Genomic DNA, 19,603 nt, shown 5'->3' with positions numbered 1-19,603 from the left:
CCCCACCCTGCCCCCGAGTCCTGACTGTGCTAGGGGTGAAGGGAGTAAGAATCAGGAGGGAGTTCTCCCTCCCCATCTTCCTCCCTCCCCTGAAACTCAAATAAACCAACAGCTACTGCCCTGCACCTGAGCTCTGAGTGTCCCTTTTCTGTTTCCCATGGCTCTCCTTATAGTCTGTTTCTTTTCTCCCTTTCCTCTTTCCTTCCTCAGACTTCTCTCCTAGCTCCACTCCCAGTCACCCTCCCAGTCACCCTGCTGTCTGCCAGAGCATTGCAACTGCGTGCTGCTAACCTCCCACTCACCTCCGGTCTCTCAGCCAGTCAACCAGTCTCAAAAGACGGCCCGCTGGGGTTCCTCCCTCCCGCTCCTGCCCGGTATCACCAAATAAGCCCCCTTTTCATCCTCACTGCACCATGGCCACCACCAACCAGCCCACCCCCACCTGCTTCTGCCTGCCAGAGCTATCTCTCTCTCCTCCTGGTATGGGCCTATTAAAAATGTTCAGTTTCACCTGACCAGTGGTGCTGCAGTGAATAGAGCATCAACCTGGGACGCAAGGACCCAGGTTCGAAACACTGAGGTTGCTGGTTTGAGCACGGGCTCACCAGCTTGAGGTGGGGTCACTGCCTTGAACGTGGGATCATCAGCATGATCTCCATCGTCACTGGCTTGAGCCCAAGGTCGCTGGCTTGAGCAAGGGGTCACTGGTTCAGCTGGGGCCTCCTGGTCAAGGCACATATGAGAAGTAATCAATGAACAACTAAAGTGATGCAACTACAAGTTGATGCTTCTCATTTGTCTCCCTGCCTGCCTGCCTGCCTCAGTCTCTCTAGCAAAAGAAATTTAAAAAAAATCACAATTTAAGTATCTTAGCCAGTCTCCCTCCTTCCCCAAACACAGGACTCTCTGCTCTGTTCTGTTCAGCTTTGCTGGCCAGGGGGCTAGGTCTCCTGACTCCCCAGCTCCCTCGCAGGCCCAGGTCAGCTCTCCGCTATCCCCACCTCCTTCTGTTCTGCTAACTTGATTTTCTGTTCCCTTTGATGGGAACTGCCTTATCTACTATTAGGGTCCTTCTTGGCATGAGACTGCTGTTGTCCCCAGATCCCTCTCTTCAAGGCTTTTCTTGGGAGTGACACAAAGGGGGCAGTGATACTTCCTTTAGGCAGAGCCCCCCACTGGAAGCAACGTGGACCCCAGTTCCCTGCTTGGAATCCCAGAGGGCAGAGTCCACCTGGCATGGACCAGGTGCTCAATGAAGTAATTCAATGAAAAACTAGTGGATTCCCACAGCGGCCAGGAGGAACAATTTCAGTTCCAACAAGTAACCTACATTTCTGAAAACCGCCAGGAGGAGACCCCCTCAGAGGCCACCGGGACGTTCTCCACTCAACGCCTGCTCCCATCACTTCCAGCAGAATCCGTTACCACCCAGCACACCTGAGCACACACCACACAGAACTAACTGCAAAAAGAATTAAGTCTGCTTAATGTCTTTGGGGAGTACAGATTATAAAATAATTTTAATTTTCAGTGTAGCTGAATAATTGACACCTTTTTATTCAAAACCCTGAAGCCAGAGTACTAATTTTCTCACAATATGGGAAGTTATTCTCATCGAATAAAACAAGAAAATGATCTTCTTGGCTTTTTAATAGTCTCTTTTTGCAAAATTGCATATGTATTTAAAAAATACTATGGAAAGTACAACATCAAGAGTGAGCCGTAATGTAAACTCTGGACTTTGTAGGATAATAGTGTGCTCATGTGGATGCCATCACGGGGCTGGACCAGGTAGAACATCAGGAGACACTGAATCCGGGGGACACTGTGGGTAAGGTAACCGCATGGTCTCAGTGTCTCCCACACACTGCCAGGACGGAGAGGTGCAGGAGCTGTACATGGGGAACAGAGCATCCTGACGGGGTGACTGGACTAACGTCACCAATGAAGGGGGACAGAGGCTATGTGGGTCCCCAGATGTGATATCTGGGAGAGGCTGCTGCCAGGCAGTGCTCCAGCCTGAAGTGCAGAGCCTGGGTCTCTGCCAGGGACACCCAATCTCAAAATGAGAGTCGTATTTTAAAAAAGAAAAAGAACGTTAATGATGTGAAGGACAAAGTAGGCTGTGAAAACGTTCCAGATTTAAGAGGACACAGCAATTAAATGTAACACCGACCTCTAGACTGGATCCTGGACGGGAAATGCTATAAAGGACGTTATCCGGTCGCGGACAAAAGGTGCGTATCGGCAGAGAGTCAAGTATGACATCAGTGTTAAGTCTGATGATGTTGATAACTGTACTATGGTCAAATAAGAAAATATCTCTATTTTTAGGAACTACACATTGAAGTACTTAGGGGTCAAGAGCCATGATATATGTAACATCCTCACAGAGTTCAGAAAATAATTTTGTATTTATGGAGAGGGAGAGGAAAGAGAGAGATTGTACAAATGATAGAGCAAATGGGCTAAAACACCAACAAAGGTGAATCTGGGTAAAGGGTGTATGTATCTTCGCACAATTTTTTTTTGAATTTTTCTGTAAGTTTGAATTTATTACAAAGAAAAAGTTTATGTTGGACTTAGGATGGACCCCTCAGTTCAGCCGGTCTCAATGGCACCAAGCAGTCCTACCCAAGTTCCATTCCCAGTCCCTCTAAGCCTGACTGAGGGAAGTGTGAGGAGCAGATGCCTGAAGCTCTGACCTCCTGGTTCAGACCAGGAAAGCCTGGGTATGGTGACAGCCTGGCTGTGCACGTGTACTTCTGCAGGACACAGCCCTCTAAACGAAGAGCTGATTCCAAGGGCAAGGCCATGGAAAACTTCAGATTGTCCAAGGAAATCTACTCCCAGTATAAGCCTGCCTATTTTCCCAAGCAGCCCCCAACACCCAGTGTCATTAATCCTTTCTTTTTTGCTAAACTTGATAAAAAATGGACACCTGCATTGCTTTAGTTTTGATTGAGGCTAAAGGGTTTTTTTTTTTTTTTTTTTTTTTTTTGTATTTTTCTGAAGCTGGAAACGGGGAGAGACAGTCAGACAGACTCCCGCATGCGCCTGACCGGATTCCACCCGGCACGCCCACCAGGGCGACGCTCTGCCCACCAGGGGGCGATGTTCTGGGGCGTTGCTGTGCCATGACCAGAGCCACTCTAGCACCTGGGGCAGAGGCCAAGGAGCCATCCCCAGCGCCTGGGCCATCTTTGCTCCAATGGAGCCTTGGCTGCAGGAGGGGAAGAGAGAGACAGAGAGGAAGGGGGGGGGGTGGAGAAGCAAATGGGCGCTTCTTCTATGTGCCCTGGCCGGGAATTGAACCCGGGTCCCCCGCACGCCAGGCCGATGCTCTACCGCTGAGCCAACCGGCCAGGGCGCTAAAGGTTTTTTTCACTTAAATTCTGACTATTTGTGCCTGACCAGGCGGTGGCACAGTGGATAGAGCGTCGGACTAGGATGCAGAGGACCCAGGTTTGAGACCCCTGATGTCGCCGGCTTGAGCGCGGGCTCATCTGGTTTGAGCAAAGTTCACCAGCATGGACCCAAGGTTGCTGGCTCGAGCAAGGGGTTACTTGGTCTGCTGTAGCCTCACGGTCAAGGCACATTTGAGAAAACAATCAATGAACAACTAAGGTGCCACAACAAAAAACTGATGATTGATGCTTCTCATCTCTCTCTATTCCTGTCTGTCTGTCCCTATCTATCCCTCTCTCTCTGTAAAAAAAAAAAAAAAAAAAATTCTGACTATTTGCATTTCTTTTGTGAGAAGTACCTGCTTGCATACTTTCTCTACTTTTTTATTTTATTTTTCTGAAGTGAGAAGCAGAGAGGCAGAGAGACAGACTCCTGCATGCGCCCGACCAGGATCCACCCAGCAAACCTATCAGAGGACGATGCTCTGCCCATCTGGGGTGTTGCTCCGTTGCAACCGGAGCCACTCTAGCACCTGAGGCAGAGGCCACAGAGCCATCCTCAGCACCCAAGCCAGGCAATGGAGCCTTGGCTGCGGGAGGGGAAAAGAGAGAGAGGAAGGAGAGGAGGAAGGGTGGAGAAGCAGATGGGTACTTCTCCTGTGTGCCCTGGCTGGGAATCAAACCAGGGACTTCCACATGCCAGGCTGACACTCTACCACTGAGCCAACCAGCCAGGACCTACTTTCTTAACTTTTTATGATGTTGTTTGCTTTTCTCTTTACTAGGCTGAAAGATTAAAGTAGTCTAGATTTTAATCCATCGTCTCTTACAGAAATTGCAAAATACATTGCTCACAAAAATTAGGGGATCAGGGAATGTGCAGATACTCCAGTACTTTCAGCCTTCTGTATAGTACATTTTCATCAATGAAATAAAAGTTGGTTTTGCATCCCAGTTGTATAACCAAACTTTCTTTGACTTATCGTTTGCTTTCCTGATGTTTAATAAAAAAACAAATCAAATGCTTCTTTTTTTATCGCTTCATATTCATTTTGAAATATCTCCTAATTTTTGTGAGCAGTATATATCTGTTGCTTGTCTTTTAACATTATTCATGGTATCTTTTACCAGAGACATTTAGAGCTTTTACATAATAAAATGTGTAACTCCTTCCTTTATGGTTTTTGGGTTTTGTGGCTTGCTTAGGAATTCCTTCTCCACCCTATGATTATAAAACACTGTCTTTTCTCCTAGTTATATTTTTTTATTTTTAAATTAAGGTCTTTTAGATCATCTGGAATTAATTTATGTATGTGTGATATGGTATGAATCCAACTTTTTCCCCATATAGAATACCCAACTGGCCCATGACAACTGACCGGCTATTATACTGATTCAATGTGCCCCCCCCCCCCCCATCATACACATTCCCACACACACATGGGTCTGTTCCTGGACTCTTCTTCTTTTCCTCTAATTGTTCCACCTATCTGCATGTTTAACAGTACCCCATTTTAATCACCTTTATACTATGTTTTTAAAAGGGGCCAAGACCATCCCTTATTATGCTTTTTTAAAATTTCCTTGCAGACTGTGCTTCTAGTTAAACATTAGAACCAGCTTGTCAAAGTTCCATGAAATCTCTTGAAATTCTGATCAGGTTTCCTTTTTGGGAAAAGTGGCATTTTTACAATTCTGAGCCTTCCCCTCCTAGAAAACCATTGCCTTGGGCCTTCTCTCGTTCGGTGCCACACCTCACACAGTGCCTCGCAGACATTCAAGAATTACACGTTGAGCCCTGGCCGGTTGGCTCAGCGGCAGAGCGTCAGCCTGGCGTGCAGGAGTCCCGGGTTCGATTCCCGGCCAGGGCACACAGGAGAGGCGCCCATTTGCTTCTCCACCCCTCCCCCTTTCCTTCCTCTCTGTCTCTCTCTTCCCCTCCCGCAGCCAAGGCTCCATTGGAGCAAAGATGGCCCGGGCGCTGGGGATGGCTCTGTGGCCTCTGCCTCAGGCGCTAGAATGGCTCTGGACGCAACAGAGCAATGCCCCAGAGGGGCAAAGCATCGCCCCCTGGTGGGCATGCCGGGTGGATCCCGGTCGGGCGCATGTGAGAGTCTGTCTGACTGCCTCCCATTTCCAGCTTCGGAAAAATGAAAAAAAAAAAAAAAAAAAAAAAAAAGGATTACATGTTGAATATTATTTCTAAAGCTTCATAATATTCTTTCCATAGATTTACATGTATTTTGTGTTACTCCTTTTTAACTTACAGCATTTATTGTTCAACAAGGATCTTTTTTTCCATTACTTTAACAGGTTGTTGGCACATAAGAAAGCAACTTTTATGTGTGTTGTTCTTATATTTAGTCACCACACTTAACTATCATTTCTAATTGTTTCTTAGTTCTTTCGGATATCTAGTTCAATAATCACACCATCTACAATGTCAGCTGAGCTTCCTTCTTTCCAATATAAACACACCTTACTTCTTTGTTAGGACGTTTCGTCTTGGCTGGGCCTCCACAGCAATGTTAACACAGCAGTGACAGAACAGGGGCATCCTTGTTTTCTCCTGACTGCAGGGAACTGCCTCTGTTAAATATCCATGGAAGCAAGCACTGTGTCATGAAGTACAGTGTCTGTTCTATCCTTAGAGTGGCTATCCTTGATTAATAATCTTTTAAATTTGATAGTAGTTTTAATTATTGACAGGAACTGAATTTTATTCATTGCTTTCCTGGTATCTATCAGGTTAATCTTATGTTTTTTCTTTTTTAATATGTATGTTAATGTGATAAAGTAACATGCATGGCTTAGAAGCATGACTACTACCGGGGAGTCGTCAGCCAGATGTGGGTTGGGACACTGGTCCATCACTTTTACTGGGTCTGTGACCATGGGTACAAGTTACTTGACCATGCTAAGCCTCAGTTACCCACTGTGTAAAGTAATAATAATAATCCTACCTAGACACAAGGCATGTAAAGTCTTATATCTTAGCCCAATGTCAATAAATATTGGATCAATAAATATTCTTATTATTAATAAGTGTCCTAATGCTGAATGAACCCTTTACAAATACAGTACGGGAAGGATGGAAGCAAAGCCACAGACATCAGTCACTAAGATTGGGTCAGATTTCTAACAGGTCTCTGTGGCTCCTAAACGAATGAATGGGATTTGGGGTAAAGGGCATGAACTCCCTATAAAATGGCACAAAATTCTGGGTGTATGTGCTGTTTCCGGGAAGGTTCACAGCTTTTTCCAAAGTTAACTACTGTTTTAGGCCGGGGGGGGGGGGAGGAAGGGGGACATAAGACAAGGGTTAAAGGGTTAAAGACAGACTGTCACAGACAGCTTACTGCAACGTGAAGAAAGCCGGGCAACCTGCTCAGAGGATTGGGCTCCCACTGAGCCCTGGTTTCATGTCAAAGCAAATGAATGATGAGAAGAGACCCCCACAACAACTTTCCCACCTTTTCTTTTTCTCTGTCGTCTTTCTAAAGTGCAAAAACATCCACCAAGTGCTAGCAGCAGACATGTATGGACAGACCGCTAGAGCAAGGAAGAGACGAGCGCCCAGAGGACGGCTCACCCAGAGACAGAGACGGTACGGAAGGTGAGCTCCTCCTCAACGCCGTGCTTTCATGGGCCGAGAAGCTGAGAAGACCCCAGAGGCCAGTCCTGGTTCATCGTCTTTGTTACTGATGTGTTTATAAGCTAGAGAATTTTAAACTACTTCATCCCATACACGTCTCAGATCCTTTACCCAACAAATGGTGGCCAGACCGACTCAGTGACAAAAACAGACTTGTGAAGGACTGTAGATGGGAAGGAATGAGCAGGCACAAAAAAATGCACAAGCTATGGGGCAGATACCAGGCGGGGCGGAGCAGAAACGTGCAACTCAAAGAAGCAGTGCTCACGCTTGAGGGACGGCATGAGCAAGGCCCGCTCCAGGACACGTGGGTTCTTCTGTCCCGTTTAGGTGGTAAAAGTGCTTGATAGTCATTTTCTCTGAGAAATCATTATGTAGGGGCCATGAGGGTCAAATATGATTAGCCACTGATTTCCTTCTCTATAAGACTGTGCTATTTTTGTCCCTTTTGGAGAATCAGGAGCTGAAGAACATGCCCCTGTATACTGCCAATACATACAAGAACTGCAACAACTGCATTTAAAAGTAGTCCCAACAGCCGGACCAGGTGGTGGCGCAGTGGATGGAGCGTCGGACTGGGATGCCGAGGACCCAGCTTTGAGACCCTGAGGTCGCCAGCTTGGACCCAAGGTCGCTGGCTCGAGCAAGGGGTTACTCGGTCTGCTGAAGGCCCGCGATCAAGGCACATATGAGAAAGCAATCAATGAACAACTAAGGTGTTGCAACGAAAAACTAATGATTGATGCTTCTTCTCTCTCTCCGTTCCTGTCTGTCTGTCCCTGTCTGTCCCTCTCTCTCTGTCTCTGTAAAAAAAAAAAGTAGTCACAACAGTACCACTTGGAGGAAAGCAATCAACACTCTCTTACCTGCCCAGGTGTTCTGAATTCGGGCTGACCAGGTACATTAGGTTCCTGAGGGTATGCAGTGGTTGTAACTGATCTAAATTTACATGCTAGAAAAAGCAAAAAACTGATTACTATTTTCAGCCACGTTAAGAAATTAAAATTTAGTTCCCAGCACACCCTCCATACCTGAGAAAAGCACAGGTAAAGAATATTTGCGTTCAGCTTCTTGACTGCACGAGTAAATTTCTGTCTGCTGAGGTTTTCCCCACAAAATTCACTGTAAAACAAACATACAATTTGTAAAGTTGTATTTTTTTAGGAAATTCTATGTTAAAATTTTCATTCTAAAGAGTATGCTTTATACTACAGTTCAGTATAAAACCTACCCGTGGCCTTTGCCCCTTACATGTACTTAGAAACTTTCTAAGAATGAACTACTCCCCCTCATGGAGCAATTTTACTGCATTTATATAAATGACAAATGTGTATACACTTTGACTAGACAACTCCACTTCTGAAACTTTATTCTACACAAACACCTGCAAACTAATGAAATGAAGAATGTGTAAGATTATTCTCTGAAGTATCAAGAGAGGACCGGTAAGATCCTGGAACATTTATGCAAAGAAAAACTCCGCCTCCGCCCACTTTACGCCGAATGGCAGTAGAAGGCTCACGGAGGCCCTACAAGGCCCCACACAGCAACCCGACCCTGCCTGCTGCCCTCGGCCTCGCTGCTCTCCTCGGAGCTCCCTCTTCCCAGGGCTTTGCCCTGGCCTTCCTCTCTGCCACAGCCTCTCCCGAGGGTCCGCCTGGCTTGCTCCCTTCCTCCCTCAGGTCACACCCCTGCCCGCTCAAACACAGCAAGCCCTTCCCTGCCTCCACATCCCCTTTCTCACCTGCTCTAATGCTTTCTCCACAGCACTTGTCACTATCTGCCATACTGTTTATTACTTGTCCCTTCAGTAAAATTAAGTGCCAAGAGGGTAGGGATTATGTTTTCAACACCCTTGTACCCTCTCATTACCTAGAACACTGCCTGGCACATAGTAGGCACTCAATAAATATTTGTTAAATAAATAAAAGCCTAACAATCAAGGTGCAAAACCCCTTAGTACAGCATATGTTTTGTGTGTAAGGGGGGAGTGATGGTAACCATATATTATAATGTTTTGCTTGAAATGCAGGGGTAACTAAAGGGTGGCAGGAAAGTCTTAGTAGAAACTGGGTAGATTATAAACCCTTATATTTAAAAAACTTTTTAAACTATGTTTATTATTTTAAAAAAATTAAAAATATTTCAAGTGTTTCAATGTACCCAGTTCTTGCACATGTGAATATCCTGGTTTTTCCTTTAATTCTTTTTTCAAGTGGGAGACTCTGTGGTCTTCTCAAACACTTCATGTGCAATTATAAGATAACACAAATTCACACCACATGAGGCTTATGAAATTAATCTCAGTATCTACAGTCAGACTTTTCTGTCCTGATAACACTCATACTCTTGATGTTGATTTAATTAGAATGAACAAGAACATAAGAGATCCATGACAAACAGACATCACCACCTTCAATTACTTGCCTGTTGCACAGCTTTTTGGGAAGATTTACGTCAAGTATATGAGACAAAATGTTGACCAGCTGAGTCGCATAGCACAACGCGGCACTGATTGTGTAAGCGGGGTTGTTATGCTCCATGTCTAAAGTATAAAAACAACAACCATACACAGACCAACTTTAATTTCAAAAAATATATAAATGAACCTATATTTCATGATTTCTTTTTTATCAGTACATTACTGATGGTTACGTTCTACTCCTTACTAATAAAAGGTTCATGTTGCATTGTTTATGGCTTTTACTGAGTGAAATGGGCCTAAACAGGTCCAGCAAAATTGAAGTTAAAAGTCTAAACTGCTTGACTCTGATAATGTATTATTTATCAGAACGATTAATGCCCAAATCAGCCTCCCTAGACCACCCCAGGGAAAAGCAGCCCCTTCCTCTGGAGCCCCGCCCCATGACGCTGCTGGTTCCGCCCACAGCTCACACTCGGTGTGTAGTGCTTTTGACCATTACTTGCTTCCTATTGTTCTCACAAAAGGGCAAAGGGCTACATCTGTCTTGGTGACATCACCTTTGTGTCACCAGCACACAGCACTGTACGTGGCATAAAGCACACATACTCAGTAAATATTTACTAAGTGACTAAATCAACACCCCTCTTTCACCAGAGAAGCTGCAGGAGTTTTAAAGAGTTTCTCTATTTTGATATTCAGTCTCTATTTAGGACTGCTAATGCAAGCTCCAAAAACTGTAAAAATGGGACTCAGGCTAAATATACTTCTTTAAGTAGTGAGATCTTTTTATATAAATAAAGCATTATCAACCCCCAGAAGATGAAGTATCTACAGTATTTTCAGGACACCCACAGATGGATAAACAATATATGATATATCCATACAATGGAATGTTACTGTTATCAAAGAATGAAATGCTGACAACATGCAACAATGTAGATAGACCCTGAAAACATGCTAAGTGAAAAAAGCCACACACAAAAGGCCACGTATGGAAAGACCTGATTTATATGAAATATCCAGAATAGACACAACTAGAGATAGAAAGCAGATTAGTGATTGCCCAGGGCTCGGCTCGGAGGAGGGGGAAGGGGAGTAACTGCTTCATGCCCTGGCGTTTCCATTTGGGGTGAAGAAAATGTTTAAGAACTAAACAATGGTGATGACTGTACCATACTGTAAATATGCTAAATGCCACTGAATTGTTTAAAGCTGTTCATTTTATTACATGAATTTTACCCCAATTTAAAAATACATGTTTAATAGCCCTGGCCGGTTGGTTCAGTGGTAGAGCGTCGGCCTGGCGTGCAGGAGTCCCAGGTTCGATTCCCAGGCAGGGCACACAGGAGAAGTGCCCATCTGCTTCTCCACCCCTCCCCCTCTCCTTCCTCTCTGTCTCTCTCTTCCCCTCCTGCAGCCAAGGCTCCATTGGAGCAAAGTTGGCCTGGGCGCTGAGGATGGCTCCATGGCCTCCACCTCAGGCACTAGAATGGTTCTGGTTGCAACAGAGAAACGCCCCAGAGGGGCAGAGCATCGCCCTCTGGTGGGCGTGCCGGGTGGATCCCGGTCGGGCACATGCGGGAGTCTGTCTGACTGCCTCCCCATTTCCAACTTCAGGGAAAAAAAAATTAAAAAAAATTAAAAATACGTTTATAAAAGCTTCCAAAGACTATTTTGCTCCTCACCAGGCCCCTGTGTGGTTTTCTTCTCTTCCACCCAGTTATAGTAGGCAGAGTAGTCCCCGTTGTTGGGAAGGCTAATCCAAGGCCCTGTAATGCTAATGCTGGTGTCCCCATTGTGATCGTCACAGACCCATCTGCCGGAGTGGTATGTCGTCCTCCGGGCTTCGGCAAGCTTGCTCACGGTGCTGGAGGTCATGGCACTGTCACTCTCTGAAGACACATCCGCAGGGTCTCTACAGATCAGAAGATGCAAACAGATTTCAGGGGGCTGGGCTTTAAAGAGTATGCAATACACTCACTAGATACACAGAACACTGGGAAGAGCACACGAGGACAGCAGTGGCCGTGGAAAATGGAGAGACCAGTGACTGCTATCAGAGAAGAAGGTCAAAGCAGCTGCGGCACAGAAGCCCACGTGAGTGTAAAGCAGGTGGCACCACGAGGGCCTCCAATGTCAGGCCCTCAAATGATCTGGTCTCAAGACCCTCTGTGCACTTAAGTATTTCTGAGGACTTCAAAGAGCTTTTGTGTATCTGGGTTAGATCTACTGAGATTTACTACATTAGAAATCTGAGAACATTTTAGATTAATTCATTCAAAAATAACACACCTGTATTATATGTTAACGTAGCATATCTTTATGAAAAAAAATCTGACTTTTCAAATCAAGTAAAGAGTGACAACAACGACCAGATGAGTCACAGAGCACAATGCAGCACTAACAGAGACTGTTTTGGAAAATCTCTGTAAGACCCTAGTCTTTCAGGTATTCCTTCAAGTAGAAAGAGTGGCCCACGAGGAAAGCGACTACTGCGTGCAGCTCCTGAGTGCTTCACCTGGCGCCAGCCACGTTTCCGTCCACAGCAGAGGCCGCCTCTGCACACTGCCCAGCTCGCCACGTGGTAAGTTAAAAAGACATGGATGCGGGGCCAGGACAGTAACATTTAAATAAAATTAATAATTTCTATTCCTTCATTAAGAACACTCTTGTTATAAAACCGGCCTGTTTAATACTACAAGAACCTGGCGGAATGAGTGACTACTGCAGCGTGGTGCCGCTGCCTGCTGTGTAAAGGCGCCAGAGGTGCTACCCACCGCGGCTTCTGAGCCACCGCTGCAAATGTCAACAGTGGAAAAGGAAAATACAGTGTTAGGATCATCACATACAAACAGTTTAGACTGCACGAATCCCCTGAAAGAGTTGCAGGGTCCACAGCCCTGCAGAGGACGGGAACGAGTAGTCGCAGCGGGCACAGATGCACAGGAGAAAAGAGCACTGCGTGCCCGCGGGGCAGGGGCGGGTGGGGTGGGCTGTGTGCAGAATGCACAAGGAAGTCCAGGAGAGGGAGCGGGCAGAGCAGGCAGGGAATCGGAGCTGGCAGGGCCTTCTGTGCTGCACCAAGTGTAGACGCTGGTCTCCCGGGCAGCGGCTCTCCATCCCTTTTCCTCCCGCCAAGCTCACATGCAGCCTAACTCCTAACACGCTGCCCCGGATCAGACGGGGGGGCGAGGAGCTCTGGCCACTTCTAAGCTGTACCACGACTTCCTCCTCCCCCTCAAGGAAGCTTGAGAAGTGTGAATGAATAAGAAATCTTATAGGAATAATCTTATAGGAATTCTTATAGGAATAACTTCAAGACTGTCAACTTAAAAAAAATTTAACAGTACATAATAATATATACTAGTAGGAAAAACTTAAACGGCACATGTAGCAGGAGGAAGTTTCTCTGTTTTCACTTCCGCAACTTTGTATGCAGTGTCGCCTCCCTGGTGTCTGAAACTGGCCGCCCTCTTAGTCCCTGCTCACTGTGGTGTGTGCAGCACTGGTATCTTGGCCAAGAGGATTTTGACCAATACAAAAGTTTATTTAGCAGAAAAATATGAAAATGTACACGACTTGATTTTTATCTTGTAGCGACACAAGTGCAGCAGAGAGGGGACAGGTGGAAGCAGCTGATGTCTCTGGCGAGCACAGCCGGTCTTTACCTTCATTCCAAGGCTTCCACAGTGACGATACTATTGCTCAAACTACCGGCATTCCAGTATCACTGCTGCCTACTAGCTGCTATCTCCATGGTCACCTGTCACAAATTTGTAAAGGGACCAAATCCCCGCAATATTCCTCAGACACGTCTGCCACCATTCAATTTCTTCTCCATAAATCTTTTTACCTTGGGAGGGTGAGCTTTCCTGGAAGCTACCTCCAAAGGAACCCGTGGCCTTTCCCATGCTCCCACAGGAGCCCGGCCCATGAGAATGTCATCTGGCTTCACGTTTCTGTTTTGTCAGCATTTTATCCCCTTTGGCCTGGCTGGCTGGCTTTACACCAATTTTCAAGTAATCCGATTTTTCCTCACTTACCCAAAAAGCCACCTTAGGGGTTTACTTCTGAAAGCTCTATTCTGCTGTATTTTGAACCTGCCTTTTTAGTTTATTACCAGCTATTATAATACTAATGACAAATTACTTGGTAAGAATCAGACAGAAAGGTTTCAAAGTAGAAGCAACAGACTTTTAAGCTTGTAGGAAGCTAACTCTGGCAACAGACAGAGACAGACTGCAGGGAGGTAGCAGAGAAAAGTCACATGGCTAGCGTGTCCACTGTATCCGGGGAGAGGGGCTGCAAACTGAGGGCGGCCGAAGGGACAGAAACTCTGGAACCGAGCAGCCTGCTGCTTACCGAGGAAGCAAATGAAACTCTTCACTGGAAGTTTCTAACCCTGGCTGCTCATGAGCACCGTGTGGGCAGGTTTAAAAATATACATTACGAGACAGGCTGGGAGGCTGGAGATGTGTCCTCCGGGCCCACGTTTTCCAAAAGCTCCTGGGTGGCTCTGATGAACACCCGGTGGGGAATCACTGCCTTGCCAATCCCACTAACTACTGAGGGATCCAGGTCCTACCGCTCATGCTACCCAGTGCGTGACAGCAGCTAGTCACCACGAAAAGGCTGTCACCGTGTAGACACCCAAGCACCAGGTGTGTTCTTCCATTTCAGTTCAGGATTTCTCTGTGAGGTCGGCATTTATTACCCTAACAGACAAGGAAATAAAACTTTGAAGTTCAAGAACCTGCCTTACAGCATATAAGTAATTGCTAAACAGCCTGACTGGGATTGCAGCGAACAGGTTCTTGATCAGAAGTGAGTCAGCACCTCCGCGGGAAGAGTACACAGCCTAGGCCCCACTCCTCCGAGGGCCACCACCCTTTACTTTGGCTGCCTCCCGACCTCATGCAGTGTGTAGTGTTTGCTGAAGCAGATAAGACTCCAGTCAGTTTAATTACCAGGAAACCAACGGCCCCAGAATGAGGTCAAATAAATGAGGTTGCTGACACACTTGAATATACTTGACTTTTGGATCCTGATCTATTCTAGAGTCACAAGACTTGCTTACTATACCTTGCACCGGTCTTTACTTCCTTGATGGGAAAAATGACAGAGGTGAGCTCCAATATATGAGATCGCCGAAGGTTTGCCAGACGCTCATAATGACTCTTCAAGTCGCTGGTCTTTTTTTCTACAAGGTCACTGAGTTTGCGATTGTGCCTCTGAATCTTCTCCTTCTTCTCCTGATGCCGTTGAGCTCGTGTATAAAGCTTCTGATTCTTTTCCTTGGTTTTGAGAAGGCCTTCAGAATCTAAAATAAATCATACCCAGCAATTACCTCTACAAATAGTTCCTGGACTCTATGAACTCCCTTAAAATTGTCTGCAGAAGGCTGTGAGCATGGCAACTAGCCTGCACTCATGTTCTAAAGAGCAGGGTTCTCAACCCTGGTGGCCACCTGACCACCCAGAGTAGTGTACTGACAGTGTGGCCTCTGGATCTGGGACTGTCTGCCAACTTTTACATATCAGACAAGTACAGAAATACAGACTAAGTTTAGAATATTTTTCTTTGACATGGCAATTGCATATTGCCATAACATTCAAACATGATCATTTTCTAGTAATTAATTTTATTGTATTTTATAAAAGTATTGGTATCAGTTTATGAAAGATTGGAAATCAAAGAGAAAAAAATTGGTCTTTTACTACAGACAGTTTAAGAACCACTGACCTGGTCCCCATGCATGAGATGGTAATTTCCTAAATCCAGGGTGGGTTCCAAGATACCTTCTCTAGATTTTAAAAAGGTTACCAAGTTACTCTGCTAGGAGTGGAAACCACTGTTGCAAATCCACTGCTTTAGAACTGTATCTTTTATTTACTGTGGTTGTTGCTTTTGTATTTTGGTGTTAGGAATCAGTTCCAGCTGATCAAACTTTTAAACCTACTCATCAGAGAAATGAACAAGCTCAGTAAGTCAGCAATCTCAGGAGGTTCTCCGATGCCTGCTAGCAAACCCTGGTGTAAATATCATGGACAGAGGGGAACAGAGGCTGAACAAGGGTAAGTAAGGAGTCCCTACACACTACCGCTGAAGCAGTCTTCGTAGAACGCACACAAAACTCAGTGGACAATGGCTGTCCGTAGTCCTGAGTGCCTCTTCATCACACTGCCCTGCTTCTCCAGCTAATGAATCTCAGCCTGAGTACTTTATGAGGAAAAAGACTGCCCGAGTGTGGAAGCTTTCTCACCTTTTTATACCACTACACGATATTGTTTCTGAAAGCAATGAAGAGAGAAGCAAGGGATTCACAAGGTCTGATGGTGACTCATTCTAAACTTTAAACACTGAACCTCAGAACTACACGGAATATGTCTGAGGATGTGGGATCTCTAAGAGGACTCTCCTAAATTTTGATAATCACCTATGACAGGGTATCTGTAAAAATACAATGAAAGATTAATACAGATTAAACAGATTATACAGTGTATAAGACACACTATTGTGGGAAAAAACCCAATATTCTATACAGGCTTCTGGTATGAACTAGTGACTTTATATGGGAATCAAATTAGACTATGAATCTCCTGTTAGCTAAGGCAAATGGGAAACATACATTCCTTAACTTTTAGAGTGAAAAAGACAGCAGGTTATTTAAAGGTCTTTATGTAAGAATTCCTTACACACGTGTTCTAGAAGGAGAGGAAGGCAAGCAGTGGACTTTTCCAGGTTACTATTGCCCTCCAACCCTTCATTAAATTCCACATGAGCTCTTTATTAGGGCTGAAGGGAAGAAGTTAAATCACTTACTTTTCTTCATTTCTTCATTTCCTTTACATATGGTTTGTTTCAGCTGTTCAATCCTCATTTTGCAGGACATTATTTTCCATCTCTTAAAAAGTATGCAATAAATATCAGAAATGGCTGTCTCATAATTAATAAGATTATCTACCTGGTAATGTATCACTACCTATATTCAGATATATATTACAAAACATAATGAAGAAAGACTATTATACCTATATTTATTATAGCTTTTGTAACTAAGGTAAATTACAAAAAAGAAAAAAAGTGTTATTCTGTTTTAATGTAGAAGCTGCTATAAAATTAAGAGAGAAATTCACAGAAAAATGTTGAAGAACATTCTCTTAACATGATCTGTCCAATATATAGCTACTGGTTACATGTGGCTTAGAAGTCAATTAAAATTACATAAAATATAAAAATTGAGTTCCTTACTCATACTACCCATATGTCATATGCTCAACACCACGTGTGGCTAATGGCTACCATATTGGTCTATGCAGATACAGAACATCTGCATCATCACAGAAAGTTCTATCAATGCCCTGCTCTAAACTCTTAGTGCTATTTACGGAGGAGACCATTAATAACCTCCCTGTATTATCTCATTAATGCAATAAACAAACATAATTTTCAAAATAATTAAAACCACAATAAAACTAGTTTTTAAAAAAAATATGTAAGTTACATAAGATTTCCTGAAAAGCCTCAATTATATGAAACACGAAATTTCCTCTTTACATTACTAAGGATTTAGGTATTGCTTCCCCCAAGGTGAATACAAGATCAGTAAAAATGCAACCTAGTAGTCAGTTAAAAAGCAAAATTATCTATTCTATAATGCCTCCATCAATGTGGCTAATGAAAAGCTTAAAACAACACTGAAATGTTTAAGGTGCCTGACAGTACAAGATGCGGAGTAGGCTCCCGGGATGCTCCGGGGGCGAAACGCTAACCACTCCAGTGCAGTGAGAGACATCTGAAACAGGTTCGTGGGGACTGGTGAATTCCGGAGAATCGGTAATGAAACGTCTTCACTTTTAAAAGGTATGAGTCTTTAAGAATGAATATTGAAGTTTTTGATAGAAAAATTACAAAACAGAACAGGGACTATAGAAAAATGGGGATAGGCTTCTTTATAAATAGCCTTTTGTGATCTTTTTCACTACTTACTGCCTATTTTGTTTCTATAAGATTTAGAGCATGAATAGAATTCACTTATATCACAAACTCTTTTTTTTTTTTTTTTTTTTAAGATTTTATTTTTATTCATTCTAGAGAGGGGTGAGAAAGAGAAAAAGAGAGAAGAGGGGAGGAGCAGGAAGCATCAACTCGCACATGTGCCTTGCCCAGGCAAGCCTGGGGTTTTGAACTGGCGACCTCAGTGTTCCAAGTTGACGCTTTATCCACTGCGCCACCACAGGTCAGGCATATCACAAATATTCCTTAAGTTACTTAAAAAGTAAAAGCGATGCTTATTATTGTGAAAAAAATATATACATCACAGAACAGAAAAATGGAAGTGACTGGTAGCCTCCTTCCTGATCCTCAGGGGCAATCTCAAAATTTGATGTGCATCTTTTCAGACATTTTAGAGTATATTTATATATAAAACACATACACAAATGGATTCATACTTTAGCCAATATTTAAAAATTTTTTCATTAAAAAATATACCTTGGACATCACTCCATTTCAATACATGTAGACTGACCTCACCACATTCTTTTAAACAGCTACACAGTATCATATTTATTACATCCTCCTTAATTAGCTTTTACTTGAAATTAACTTTACTACTAGTGCTGCAGACCATCAACTTCCCTATCCATAAATCTCTGCCTTCACACGCATTTCCTTAAGAGGAAAATTGCCAGAGATATCAGAGTGCATTAAAATAAACCCAAACAAACACCAGATTGGCCCCCAAATATGGCAATATATATTTCCAGCAACAGTGAACAAAATCATTATCAACCAAACTCCTTATTTTCATATGCTGCATTCATTTCTTTTCTCAGTTTATGTTCATTTTGCTTAGGGTGTTTATTAAAGAACCTTTTATGTAGTCTGTCAGAATGTTCCCCTTGATGGCTTATCGAGGTCCTCTCACCCCCAGATTGCATGAACACTTTCCCACATTTTCTCTTCATATTTCTATGGGTTTACTTTTCACATTTAATCATTACTCCACCTAGATTACATGTTTATGATAAATAGGTTTTCTCAAAAAGGACAGCCCGTTGTTCTTACATGTCTATGTCAATATCAGACTTCATAATTAATCTTTATGACAGCTTATTAATTGTCAACACCTTGGTTTTGGTATCTAGATAAAATACTTGAGAAGTGCACACTACAAATATATTCAAAGACACGTCTTCCAAAAATGAGCAAAAACATATTTAAATTCACAATGATTGTTTAAGCTCTGTCACCTAAAAAACATGTAACCTCAAGTACAAAGAACATTATTTAAATAGTTCTTACAGCTTACCAATTGATCTGTTATCCACTTTCCTTCCATAGCTTTTAGCACTCTGTATGGAGAAGAGATGGAATAAGCTCTTAAAATAATTAAATTTTGTGAAGCTCAAAAATGTTAAAACCAACAACTTTTTAAAATAAGTTCTAATAAATGGCTAGAAATACCAAAGTGGAACTGAAACATAAGTGTTTTCCAAATTCTGTTCTATGCAATTTTCTCTTACCTCCTTCCTTTCGTACTTCTCACACACCCCAAAGCGTTTCTATAAAGATTCATAATAAAGGTTCATAATAAACTTCCATAACAGCCACAGCCTTTGTCCTCAGTCATAACTAATAACTCCCATCAGTTATAATTAATGTTACAACAGAGGGTTCACAATTGAAAATGCTATCATCTCCCAAAGAAAAGGTACAAGCCAGTATTTGCAAAAATTTATTTTTTGGAGTAAAGTGTTCTAGAAAAATAAAAGTTTCTGTGATCAAACAAATTAAAGAAATAACTGAGTTAAATTAATTCAAGTAGTTCTCTCTAATGCAAGGCATCTCAGAGTATTTATCCACTTAGCGATGTGTTTATCAAACCTGGGTGGTGTCTGCAGAACAGAGACTGGGTCAATTTGGGACAGAAAGTTCCACAGGAAAACTCTTAAATCCAGAGTGTGAGAAACGCACCAGGGGTGCTCAATAACAACTCAGATTCTCAGGCCTCCCCAGGTCTACTCAGTCAGGATATCTGAGGACAGGATTTTAAGAATCTGCATTTTTAACTATTACCTCAGTTAATGAATTCTGATATGAATGCTCTGCAGA

General features: G+C 43.5%; 1 protein-coding gene across 1 annotated transcript in view; it reads right to left on the bottom strand.

The window, feature by feature from the left end:
- Positions 1–19,603, bottom strand: part of ATG14 (autophagy related 14) — a 35,985-nt gene that overhangs the window by 4,220 nt on the left and 12,162 nt on the right. Inside the window, exons 3-9 of the mRNA XM_066342132.1 lie at positions 18,801–18,843; positions 16,310–16,391; positions 14,570–14,807; positions 11,173–11,402; positions 9,490–9,607; positions 8,094–8,184; positions 7,929–8,014 (exon numbers count right to left, since the gene is read on the bottom strand). Coding sequence (XP_066198229.1) covers positions 7,929–8,014; positions 8,094–8,184; positions 9,490–9,607; positions 11,173–11,402; positions 14,570–14,807; positions 16,310–16,391; positions 18,801–18,843 — 888 coding nt within the window. The remainder of the gene's footprint in view (positions 1–7,928; positions 8,015–8,093; positions 8,185–9,489; positions 9,608–11,172; positions 11,403–14,569; positions 14,808–16,309; positions 16,392–18,800; positions 18,844–19,603) is intronic.

This window comes from Saccopteryx leptura, chromosome 6 (assembly GCF_036850995.1).
Source record: "Saccopteryx leptura isolate mSacLep1 chromosome 6, mSacLep1_pri_phased_curated, whole genome shotgun sequence".
Classification (NCBI taxonomy): domain Eukaryota; kingdom Metazoa; phylum Chordata; class Mammalia; order Chiroptera; family Emballonuridae; genus Saccopteryx; species Saccopteryx leptura.
Note: the sequence above shows the minus strand (reverse complement) of the source record. Positions and strands in the feature narration are given on the sequence as shown.